This window comes from Brassica oleracea, chromosome C5 (genome assembly GCF_000695525.1).
Source record: "Brassica oleracea var. oleracea cultivar TO1000 chromosome C5, BOL, whole genome shotgun sequence".
NCBI classification, from domain to species: Eukaryota; Viridiplantae; Streptophyta; class Magnoliopsida; order Brassicales; family Brassicaceae; genus Brassica; species Brassica oleracea.
The window spans coordinates 28,284,628-28,297,913 of NC_027752.1; the positions used below are offsets into that span (position 1 = coordinate 28,284,628).

General features: G+C 39.6%; 1 protein-coding gene and 1 pseudogene across 1 annotated transcript; one reads left to right on the plus strand and one right to left on the minus strand.

Annotated features, from left to right (window-relative positions):
* Positions 1 to 451: 451 nt before the first annotated feature.
* On the minus strand, positions 452 to 3,400 carry LOC106344909 (annotated as a pseudogene).
* Positions 3,401 to 5,621: 2,221 nt separating this feature from the next.
* LOC106295327 (granule-bound starch synthase 1, chloroplastic/amyloplastic) lies at positions 5,622 to 9,023 on the plus strand. Its single transcript, XM_013731200.1, has 12 exons — positions 5,622 to 5,815; positions 5,896 to 6,279; positions 6,356 to 6,436; positions 6,512 to 6,610; positions 6,680 to 6,769; positions 7,093 to 7,156; positions 7,249 to 7,349; positions 7,454 to 7,563; positions 7,643 to 8,063; positions 8,126 to 8,404; positions 8,477 to 8,605; positions 8,681 to 9,023. The coding sequence occupies exons 1-12, from the start codon at positions 5,663 to 5,665 to the stop codon at positions 8,795 to 8,797; spliced, it is 2,028 nt and encodes a 675-aa protein (XP_013586654.1). The 5' UTR covers positions 5,622 to 5,662; the 3' UTR covers positions 8,798 to 9,023.
* The last annotated feature ends 4,263 nt before the right edge of the window (positions 9,024 to 13,286 follow it).

The following is a 13,286-nucleotide window of genomic DNA, read 5'->3' on the forward strand; positions in this document are numbered from 1 at the left end:
GGCCACGCTGAGGTATAAAAGCTTATGTTCTTTCCCCGTTCCAGAGTAGACTCATACCTGGGTTCGTTACACACTCCATGATCCATGTGATCCATGTTTGTGGTAGCTTCGCTGCGTGGAGAGTGTCTTCTAAGAAGTCCCACTTGATACGATCTTAAGCTTTCTCAAGATCTAGCTTAAGTAGCATCCAACCCTTCTTTCCTTTCTTTCTTCTCATTGAATGAACTGCTTCCTGAACTATCACAATATTATCAGTACTCAATCTCCCCGGGATGAAGCTTGCTTGGGCTGGACCTATTAGTTTCGACATTAGTGTCTTCAATCTCATCACCATCGCCTTCGTTATTGTTTTGAACAAAACATTACACAAACTAATAGGTCAAAACTGCATAATCTTCTCTGGTTTCAGAACTTTGGGTATAAGAACCATCATTGCGTCATTCATGCCCTCTTAAAGAACTCCTGTTCGAAAAAACTCAAGCCCACAACGTGTCACTGATTCCCCCACGACATCCCATGATTCCTGATAGAAGATGGGTTGAAAACCATCCGGTCCAGGAGCCTTGAACTTACCCATTGATCGGACTGAAGCTTCCATCTCCACTGCCGAAAAAGGTTTATTCAAACTCTCCAGTTCATCCCGTGTGAGCTCCGTAAACCCCACCATGGGTAGCTTCTCTGTGTCAAGAGATATATCCTCTGCCGAATAAAGTCTCTTGTAATAGTTTATTGCAAGCTTCTCCAACTGTTCTGGTTGGTCAATCCAGTGACCCTCATCATCCTTCAGCATCTCTATTTGGTTTCTCTTTCTCCGTACAATGGTAGTCGTATGGTAGTAATTCGTGTTTCTATCCCCAAGTACTATCCATTTCTCCCGCGATTTCTGATACCAAAGTACCTCCTCCTGCTCTAACATGACATCAAATTCTTTATGTAGTGTCTCCTCCCTTAATAATAGAGCATCAGACGGGTTTCTCTCCAACGCCTCCTGAACTTCTTTGATCTCACAAAGTAGTTCTTCTTTTCGTTTATTAACATCCCCAAAGATCTCTTTATTCCATTTCTTAAGCTTCACTTTCAAAGCTACCAGTGCCTCTGAAGTACTCATCTCTCTGTTCCAAGATGCTGAGAGTAACTCCTTAAACCCATCATGTTTAAGCCACGTAGCTTCGAATCTAAATGGTCTCCTTCTCGGATTCCCTTTCTGCTCCGGTTCCAATTGTACGTAGAGTGGCGCATGATCAGATGCTAAGAAAGGAAGATGTGCTACCTCGGCTTCCTGCCATCTCACTCGAGTTTGTGCACTGCACAAGACTCTATCCAATCGCTTTGCCATGAAATTCCTCGTATCCTTACCTCTTGTGTACGAGTTTCCCTTGAATCCCATATCCACCAAGGCTAGATCATTGATCCAATCTCCAAACGCCAAAGAATCTGGTGATAGTCTACCATTACCTCCAGTTCGCTCATCTACTCTGAGAATAGTATTAAAATCTCCCCCCACCATCACCGGCTCATCAATGTTCTCTAGTACACGTTTCAACTGTCCCCAAAGACCGCTTCTTCGACTAACCGTAGGAGCCGCATAGACAGCGATAATGTGTAAAGTCTCCGTCCCAAACACCCCCTTCACATGAATAAACTGATCCGACGATTCCAACACCGTGATCACTCCCAACTGATCCCTCCAAAGAATCCAAATTCCACCACTCTGACCAATAGCATCCACACGGAAGGAGCTATCAAACCCCAAGTTTTGGCAAATCTTTCTTGCTTTGTCTCCACCAGCATGGGTCTCGAACAATGCAAGGAAGTCGGTTTGATACTTCTTCAGAATATATCTAATCGATCTTCGGAAGTTGGGTTTATTTGCCCCCCGACAATTCCAGAATAAGCAATTAATCATCATAATTCTACAAATCTCTGATTGAATTCCCGGGGCACCCTGTTATGCGAGGGATACCACTACCTCCTCCTCCTGTGACTTCGTCTGAGGTTCCACCACCATTTGCTTCCCTGTTTCACTTCGAGTGATCTCCATCGGGTTCTCCACCACCTCATCGCGTAGCTGAAGAGACTGAGGCGGATCTCCGATTCCCACACAATCTCTGAAGACTCCACCGGGTCTCCCTGCATCACTATTTTCCACTCTCAGTCTCTTTCCTGATTCCGACAAGGCCATCTCTCCCTTAGTTGGCCCAAGTACCAGTCCTCTAACCGGCCTATTATTCAACTTCTTGGGCTTTCCTTTCACTCCCTCCATTGTTTTCTTATTCCCATTCCCTCTCTCCTTATTTACCCCATTCAAATTGGACCCTCCACTAGCTCCAAAAACTAAAGGTTCCTTCTCTGTTAAGGCTTCTGCATCCTTAGGACTTTGGATGTTTACCTCCTGATTCTCCTTATTCTCCTGACCAGAGATCACCTCATCCATCGATTCTTCTGTGTTTTTATCCAAATCAAGGCTCCCGTATTTATTGGATAACACCATCTTCTCAGCTCCCTTATCACTTTGTATTCTTCGGCCACTTCTATCAACCTCCTCATTTGATTTTCTTGACATGGTAATCACCAGTCGGGGTGCCTGAGTGACTCCTCTTCGTGGTCCCCTTACCGGAGTAAAACCGTCTTCGGTGTGCTCCAACACTTCTCGTGGGGATTCAGTCACCACATGTGGAGGATCTTCCTTCTGTAATGCTACCGTCGCCATGCGCTCCGCAATAGCCTTTGGGCATCCGTGGACCAAGTGTCCATAGATCCCACACTTCGAGCAAATCTCTGATAACCCCTCATACGCGACGAAGTACCTCTCACCATTGATAAGCACTGTCCCCTTTAAAGGTTTTGCTAGATTCACCTCCACGCAGATTCGTGCATAACGAGCCCTTTCGAACTTCAACGTAGTCTGGTCCACACGTATCGGTTTGCCCAACCCTTTAGCGATTCCCATGAGTATCGAGCGATGATAGAAGTTCACTGGTATGTTCGTCAATCTGATCCAGACCGGCGTTGTGACTATATTATCTCATAGCGGATCAAACTCCGGCGACCAGGCTCTCACCATGAGATAACTTCCAAACACCCTCCATGGTCCTCCTATTAACGCCTCCAAATATTCATCCTCCTTCTCAAAACGAACCATGAAGAACTGTCTAGGAAGGTCCATCACATACATCGATCCCTTCGGGTTCCATAACTCTCTTAACTTCCTACTCAAGGCAGTTATTGGAACATTCCTTCCCAAAACCCTAACCACCATACACTGCTTCCACATCCCGTTCATTGCTTCGAGTACCTCGTTCTCAATTGTGATCGATGGTTCTCCATCTTCTCCATTCAGAAATTCTACTCTGAGTCTCCTCGCCACAAACCCATCATCGATCCGGATATCCACGGATAATAGAATATCGAGACGAATATCCGAAATCCAGAAATCCGGATCCGGATATTAAATTCACGGATCCGGCGGATCCAGATCCGGATACCTTAAATTTCCCGGATATCCGGATCCGTTCGAGGCATAGGTACACAGAATTTCCCAAGAGACCATTCTATCAGTTTTCACGTATCTTTTTTCATATGATATCAGCTGTAGCAGATTTGAAACAGTAAATTACTGCAATCATATTTGCGCTAAGAGTAGTTTTCCTGTGAATGTTAGCGTATAATTAATTATATTTTTCAAGCTTAATGTGAATAGGTCTTATTATGAAATCTAAGTCTTCTTTGAATCCATTATATATACTTTCGGTTGGTTCACAACGTAATCAGATTTGATGAATAGTAGTTACATGCTGGTTCACAAATAATGCAATACAGTTTGATTTTAGAGTAGGTTTGTATCATGTGAAGTTGAGTGCATAGTTAATTACATGGTCCATTCATTTATGGATTAAATGCATGTTTTGAAACCCAACCCGGACATGCAGTCGAACCGGTAAATCCGGTGATCCGATATATAATCTGGTTTGCGTTTTATGAAGAAATCATTTTTAAAAATCTAATAAAACTCGTAAAAAGTATTAAAACCCGGAATCCGGCGACGGTTGAACCAGTAGGTAACTTTTACTTTTTCTTTATTAGATTTTTTTAGTTTATGTTATTATAACCTAATTTTGTATTCAACTTAATTTTTATCATATATAGTTGACGATTAAACTATTTTTTGCGATTTTTAGATTTTGATGAAGATTTAATTATGCCACTTGAAGAAAATGAAGTTAACGATTTTGTATTAGTTTATTTTTGTTATCGACAATCTATTATAATTTGATGTTTTACTTTTGTTTTATTTTGGATTTAAAGTATAATTTTACTACTCACATTTTAAATACTTATGGATTTTAAATCTTGATATTTTTATTAGATGCCATTACTCCTAACTTGTTACAAAAATTGTTAAATAGTCTAAATTATGTTTTGATATTTTGTATATCAAATAAAATAAAACTAAGAAACTAAAGTAAAGTATTTTCCAATTTTTTTTTAAAAAAATAAAGTTTTTAAAGAACAAAAAGTATATATTATATTTTTAATAGCCAATATATTATTATATAAAAATTAAAATTAATTAGCATGTGGTTTGTACGAGTTGGACCAAATAATCCTGTGACCCATAAAATTATCCAGTTCTGTGTCCGGGTCGAGTTTAAAAACCTTGATTAAATGTATACGACAAAAAAAAAATTTAAATACAATTTTATTTTCATTGACATTTTGTTAATTACACATCAACTAAATATTTCTGTAATGTAGTTCTCATTGAAAAGATTAGATGATTAACCCATGAAATTCCATCTTTGCCAAACTTATATATTTTAGATTTCTTTTATTTTACATTCTATTTTTATGCATATACATAATAAATTTAATATCTTAAAATGATAATAAATACAACAAACTATGATCCAAAATCACTATATCTGATTTCTTTCTTAAACAATATATTCAAGTAGGATTATTTCACAGAAATAAATTAAAATTTATTAATGAAATGTCAAGTAATATAAATAGAGTAACATAGAATAAGTAAAGAAGAAAGAAAAAAGAAAAGGAAAAATATTAATAATTATATATTTATTTTCTGTTGCTTTAGGTGTCTCTTTAATGAAAGGAGGTAAAGTAATACCATAAAACAAGAAAAGACGAAACATTTGAGTAAGATTTGGTTTTCCATTTAAGAAAAAAAAGTAATAAGAGTGTTGCGCAAAAAAAAAAGAAGTAATAAGAGTAACTGTCTTTTTTTTTAATTTTTGGTCAAAGAGTAACTGTCTTTTACTCTATACTTTTACTGTATACTTTTACTCTTTAGAAATAAAAAAAAAACTAAAATTGTTCAAAAAAAAAAAAGAAATAAAAACTAATCAGAGAGAATAAGAAGAAGAAGAAAAAAACATGACAAAAAAATATCGACCGTCAATTAAACAAATGGGCCAAGAAGAGATGTCGTCCAAAGACACGTTCAAGGTACACGACGACAAACAAAACACTTCTATAATCACGGGACCCACATACTGGGCAATGTTCAGAGGCAAATCTCAGCCGTCGATTCTTAGCAAGTGGAAGAAACGTACGCACGAAAACGTCCTTCTTCCCAGATGAAAGTTAAGAGCCTCAGGATTGAAGCATATTCTCGGAGAATGCCATTGCCCACTCTCATGTGATGGAAATCGCATCCATAGGCAACTCAACTACTGTAATAACGCCACGTGTCAAATTTGGTCAGTCCAGCTTCCACTCTCCTCTTTACATAAACGGACCTCCTTCTTCTTCGTTTTCTCCTCACCTCTCTCGCTCTCTGATCACATCTTCATCTGTAAGTTTTCTTCGCAAAGATGTTATCTTTCTGCTGAAAAGCATCGATTTGTGAGTTCTTCTTCCTGTTGCAATGTTTAGGTGGAAAGGGTCTCTCTCTCTCGCAAGATGGCATCTGTGACAGCTTCCCATTTTGTCTCGCTTGTCAACAACAACCATGGAGGAGCTTCAGGCTCTGAGGCCAACGCCAATCTGTCTCAGATCAACTTCAAGTGTCAATCCACGACTCACTGTGGGCTAAGATCCTTCAACATGGTGGATAGGCTTCAGAGGAGATGTCAAGCCAAAGCTGTTTCTGCTAAATCCTCAAAGGGATTACAGCAGAATGCTCCTAAAGCTAAACGTGTGGGTAAGATTGTGTGTGAGAAAGGCATGTCTATGATCTTTATTGGTGCTGAGGTTGGTCCATGGAGCAAAACCGGTGGCCTTGGTGATGTCTTAGGTGGTCTGCCTCCAGCTCTCGCCGTAAGTTCAATATATATACATGACGTCTTGACGTCTTTGATGGACCATTATGTTTATGTTTTTTTTTTTTTGTTAGGCAAGAGGCCACCGTGTGATGACAGTATGCCCTCGGTATGACCAATATAAAGATGCTTGGGACACTTGTGTAGTGGTTCAGGTACATTGTTACTCTTATATGGACCTTCAACAACAATCAAGCATCTTGTAATGTTATCTGCTGATAATGATGTAGATAAAAGTTGGGGATAAAGTTGAGGAGGTGCGTTTCTTTCACTGCTACAAACGAGGAGTTGATCGTGTCTTTGTCGACCATCCACTCTTCCTTGCAAAGGTTTGTTTTCTTGTTTACCTAACCAACAAGATAATTCAAGCTATGATCTCATAGAGAATACTAACGTAGGTTGTGGGCAAAACTGGATCCAAAATCTATGGTCCTATAACTGGAGTAGACTACACTGACAACCAACTCCGGTTTAGTTTGTTGTGTCAGGTAAACACTCTTTCCCTTCTTGTTTCTCAATCTTGGTTTGTTCTCTGTATCAAAACTGAGCTCCTTCCATCTTTATGAGATTTTTTTTATCTATCAAATAAGAAATTAGTGCCAAGTTAGAGAGAATATTAGAGAATGATCACTTGTATTTAAGTTCCTACCATCTTAGGCTAACCAATCATCTCAAATCTCACAACTTATCTTCTTAAAGTCCATTTGGCTGAAACTTGAAGCCCAAACAAACTGTTTTTTTGAAGATAGCTACTTCAGAATCTGTGTTTGAACAACATATAATAACTTGATTTACTTTTGATCGTTGGCAGGCTGCCCTTGAGGCACCACGGGTTCTAAACCTGAACAGCAGCAAGTATTTCTCTGGACCATATGGTGAGAATGGTTTTCAATTTCCTGTAAAAGCTTTTGAAAACTCTGCATTCTGAAAAAAAAGGCTTCTAAACCAATCTCTGATGTTATTATAGGGGAAGATGTTGTGTTTGTTGCCAATGATTGGCACACTGCTCTCCTTCCTTGTTACCTCAAGTCTATGTATCAGTCACGCGGAATCTACATGAATGCAAAGGTAAATGAACTTTTTGTACTCCTTCGTTATGGTAGCTAGATACTTGGTTTGCCAAAATCATAGACAGTAACATCAACTAATCTATAGTCGTATGGATCTAACAGGTTGTGTTCTGCATTCACAACATAGCCTACCAAGGAAGATTTGCCTTCGACGACTTTTCTCTTCTCAATTTGCCTGACAGCTTTAAGAGCTCTTTCGACTTCATGGACGGGTACTAATTCCTTAAAAGAAAACACGTTAGTACACTCTCTGTCCTCAGTTTGATATCTGTGTTCTTGTTCCGTGTACAGTTACGAAAAGCCATTAAAAGGAAGGAAGATCAACTGGATGAAGGCTGCGATTCTAGAAGCATGGCGTGTCTTAACAGTTAGTCCATACTATGCTCAAGAGCTCATCTCTGGGATCGATAGAGGCGTGGAGCTGCATTCATACCTTCGAATGAAAACAGTTTCTGGAATTATTAACGGCATGGATGTTCAAGAATGGAACCCGGCTACTGACAAGTACATCGATATCAAATATGACATTACCACTGTAACGGAAGCTAAGCCACTGATCAAAGAAGCGCTTCAGGCCGCTGTTGGACTTCCAGTGGACAGGGATGTCCCTGTGATCGGTTTCATTGGGAGATTGGAGGAGCAGAAGGGCTCTGATATTCTCGTGGAAGCTATCTCCAAGTTCATGGGTCTCAATGTTCAGATGGTTATCCTTGTAAGTAGTGGACTTGCGTTCACAAACGTTTTGAATCTTGTCTGATGAAGGTTTTATGACAGGGAACCGGTAAGAAGAAGATGGAGGCTCAGATTCTTGAACTTGAAGAGAAGTTCCCAGGGAAGGCGGTTGGAGTGGCGAAATTCAACGTGCCATTGGCTCATATGATCACAGCAGGAGCTGACTTCATCATTGTCCCCAGCAGGTTTGAGCCGTGCGGTCTCATTCAGCTGCACGCCATGAGGTATGGAACCGTCCCCATTGTGGCATCTACTGGTGGGCTTGTGGACACTGTTAAAGATGGATACACAGGTTTCCACATTGGAAGATTCAACGTCAAGGTATACACTGTTTCTGCCGACATTACAAGTAATTGTGTCTTACAGTGTTTGCTTCTTTGTGTGTGTTTGTAGTGTGAAGTTGTGGATCCAGATGATGTGATTGCAACAGCAAAGGCTGTAGCTAGAGCTGTTGCAGTGTACGGTACACCCGCTATGAAAGAGATGGTCAAGAACTGCATGGACCAAGACTTCTCCTGGAAGGTCCGTTTCATTCTTTTACCTTTTTGCTTGGTTTGCGCTAATGGAAACTGATTTGACGTTTATTGATGGATGCAGGGACCAGCGAGACTGTGGGAGAAGGTACTATTGTCACTAGATGTTGCCGGAAGTGAAGCTGGAGTCGAAGGTGAAGAAATAGCTCCTCTGGCGAAGGAGAACGTAGCGACACCTTGAGAATGTGAGTTTTGAGGAAAACCGTGTTTGGTGGAAGAAACTAGGACTAGAGAAGACGGGAGTAAAAGTAATGTGTTACGTTACCTGTGGTTATGTATATATACGGGAGATGTTTCAGTCTAATATAATAATAAGTGCATGTTCAAGTTTAATCATCCGGAACCATATCTTTTCAAATGTTGTGATGCATTTGTTTTCTATGCGGGATTTGATTGTCACCTTACAATGTAGCATCTTTGACTTCCTTTTTTGGTCAACTGAATTTCATTAAAAGTTCAATGGGCATTACATATGATATTAGATAAACCGGAGCCCAACACGGAGAACTTGAATCCGCCGCATTAAAAATTGACGGTTGGAGCAAGCACGGAATTACCCCCCAGAGCGCGCAGAAGATTCTTCGATTGACAAGAAGTAGACCGGGAATAATAATAGAACTCAGAGCGCTGCCTTCAAAAGCCAATCTAGAAGATCAGTGTTTAATTAACACAACTCAAAGCCAACGTTAAATGAAAGAGACATGAGAACCTGCATTTACGTCAAGAATTAGCTACACTTACAACTATTTATCATAATTCACTGGGGGCAGCTGCCCCCTCCTTACAAAGCGTACATCCGCCCCTGATCGCCAGTGCTATAATGGTGTAAAAAACAATATATACTTTGAATTTTTATCCTTTAAAAATCATAGCATGTCTTTATGATTTGAACACTGAACAAGCAGCTCAAGAAAGCCATCCAATCTGGCTTTCATCACCGCAATTTAGTGTTGTACTCATTCAAAGTCTTTCATCACTTTATTATACTCATCCTGAAAAACTGTCTTCACTATCTTTGGAATTGCCAGTTTGCATGTGTGTTGTTTATCTTCTAAATTTCTGTTTCAGTATTCTTTTCGATTTTGGCAGCTCGAATCCATACTTATAAACAACGAAAAATCAGTAAAATATAAAAAATTAACAACTCATGTTATTCAACACAAAGAAGATCACATACTTCATATTACAATCGGCAATCAAACACTACCGCACCTGACCAAATCGCAACAATAAGTTTATAAGATGGATATAAGATGGACTGAGAATCCATGGGCGCTGGCCTTGACATGTGGGTTTTTAGACGATTATATAAATGGATTTTGGCACTTTGGTAGACTCATAGAAATCACTTTTTGGTCTAATTTCTTAAAGACTACACTAATGCTTGACGAAAGATCCAATGGTTTGTTTCGAGATGTAAAGGGCTTTGCAGAATTGGTCTCGTTAAGGTTATTACGATCCAGTACGTGGGAGATGGAGCAAGGAGAAGTATTAGCGGCTCATAAGTCGTGGAGATCATGTCGTTTGCGATTGATGAGAATACATGGTATCATTAAACCCGAACTTTCGGCTCATAGGAGCATATACAAGCCTTTTTTAAATGAGAGTACTCAGCTGGAATTGTAGGGGAATAGGAAGCAATTGGACTATTAGTTATCTCACAGAAATATGGCATAAACGCAAACCAGATTTTTTTATTTTTATCTGAAACAAAGCAAGACTTCAAATTTGTGCAATGATTTCAATCACATTTTGGTTATGATAATTTGGTCACAGTGGATCCAGATGGAAGAAGTGGGAGATTAGTTCTTTTCTATAATAATGAGTATCAACTCAAGATTTTATATTCGAGTAATAGAATGATAGATGTCGAGGCGGTGGCTTTTGGGAAGCAGGTATTTCTCACTTTTGTATATGGGAACCGGTTCAAAAGTTGAGGGAACATGTATGGGAACGTTTAACTCGATATGGGTTAGCGCGATCTGAACATTGGTTTATTATTGGTGATCTGAATGAGATAACTGAGAACCATGAAGAAGATGGCGGATCTTTAAGGAATGCAGATTCCTTCATTCCTTTTAACAATATGATAAGGAACAGCGGTTTATTAGAGTTCTCGGCTCGAGGGAATAAATTTTCATGGCAGTGAAGAAGAGGAAAAGGCATAGGGGCTGTAGATCGAGCTTTAGCAAATGAAGAATGACATACACTATTCCCATGTTCCTACACAGAATACCTTGGGATGGTAGCGTCGGATCATCGGCCAGTAATAGCTTTTATTGAGGAAAACGTTTCTCGGAGGAGAGGCCAATTTAGGTTTGATAAACGATGGATTGGACAGGAAGGGCTGCTGGAATCAATTGCTACAGGTTGGGTAGGTCATAATGAAGGACAAACAGAAGATATTGTTACAAAAATTACAAATTGCCACCACGAAATTGCCGCTTGGCGGAAAAACAACCCACCATATGGGAAGGAAAAAATCCAAGATCTTCAACGAGCTCTTGAGGAGGTACAAACAGATAACAATAGGTCTCAGGAGGATATTCTGGAGGTTTCTAGGAAATTTCAAGATGCATACAAGGATGAAGAGGACTATTGGCATCAGAAAAGCATGAATATGTGGTATTCATCAAGGGATCTTAACACAAAATTCTATCACGCTTTAACTAAGCAACGACGGGTTCGTAATAGGATAGTCGGGCTACATGATGCAGTGGGAAATTGGATTACAGAGGATAATGGGGTGGAAAAAGTGGCAGTAGACTATTTCAAGGATCTATTAAGTACCACTTCACCATCAGAGTTTGATAGTTTCCTCACAGAGGTAACACCGGGTATCACTCCTCAGATGAATCAACGATTGTTAAGGATAACGACTGAGAATGAGGTTAGAGAGGCTTTGTTTATGATGCACCCAGAGAAGGCGCCAGGACCGGACGACATGACAACTTTATTTTTTCAACACTCTTGGCATATTATTAAGGAAGATTTGGTAGAAATGGTGAATAATTTCTTGGTTTCGGGAGAAATGGACCCAAGGTTAAATATTACTAATATATGTATGATTCCAAAGGCGGAGAGGCCTACACGGATGACGGAGCTGAGACCAATCAGTTTATGTAATGTAGGGTATAAAATTATTTCGAAGGTTTTGTGTTAGCGATTGAAATTATGCCTCCCCTCTCTCATATCAGAAACTCAATCGGTATTTGTGCCAGGAAGGTTGATTTCTGATAATATTCTTATAGCCCAGGAAATGTTTCATGGATTACGGACTAATAAAGTATGTCAAGGAAAGTATATGACAATAAAAATGGACATGAGCAAAGCTTATGATAGGGTGGAATGAGATTTTATCAAGGCTTTACTACAGAAGATTTTTGATCTTCATTGGATTAAACTAATGATGGAGTGTATATCATCGGTTCAATATCGGGTTTTACTAAATGGTCAACCACGTGGTCTCATTATTCCACATAGGGGTTTACGTCAAGGGGATCCTTTATCCCCTTATTTATTTATTTATTCTGTGTAGTGAGGGTTTAATTGCAAATATTAAGAAGGTGGAGAGAGGGAAACAATTAACGGGAATGAAGGTAGCCAGAGCTTGTCCATCTATATGTCATTTGCTTTTTTTGCGGATGATAGCCTCTTCTTTTGTAAAGCTCAAAGAGAAGAGTGTCAAACAATTCTCAGAATCATAAAGGAATATGAGGTAGTATCATGTCAACTCATAAATTTTGATAAGTCCTCGATTCAATTTGGGCACAAAATTGAGGAATCTGCCAGACAAGAGTTATGATATATGTTGGGCATCCAGAATATTGGAGGAATGAGATCTTACCTAGGTTTACCAGAAAATCTTGGAGGCTCCAAGATACAAGTTTTTAGCTTTGTGCAGGATCGGCTAAATAATAGGGTTAACGGTTGCACTTTTAAGTTTTTCACAAAAGGAGGAAAGGAAGTGATCATTAAATCAGTGGTTAAGACATTACCAAATCATGTGAAGTCTTGCTATCATTTACGTAAGGCAACCACAAAAAAACTGACGACCGCGGTAGCACAATTCTGGTGGAGTCTATGGGGAAGCACAAGAGGCATGCATTGGAAATCATGAGATAAAGTATGTGTAAATAAGGATGAAGGAGGTTTGGGGTTCAAAGACATCACTGATTTCAATACATCAATGCTTGGTAAACAGTTATGGCGTCTGATAGAGAAGCCAAACACATTATTTTCTCGAGTTTTCAAAGGTCGGTATTACAGGAACGCCTCACCCCTGGAACCGAGTCGTTTGTATTCTCCGTCATATGGCTGGCGGAGTATCATATCTGCTAGATCTTTGGTAAGCAAATGACTAATCAAAAGGGTGGGATCAGGATCATCTATATTTGTATGGAACGATCCATGGCTCCCAACCACTCGCCCGAGACCAGCTAATAAAAACCAACACAATTATTACCCAGACCTCACAGTGGATTCTCTTATTGATTCTACTTCGCGAACTTGGAATTCGCAGGCACTTCGGGCTTTGGTGGACCTACATGATGTGAAAATTGTAGAAAACATACCACTGAGCAGAACTCAGATGGTACATAGGGATGGATGACATTTCACAAACAATAGAAAATATACGGTTAAATCAGGATATCAGGTAGAATGGGTTT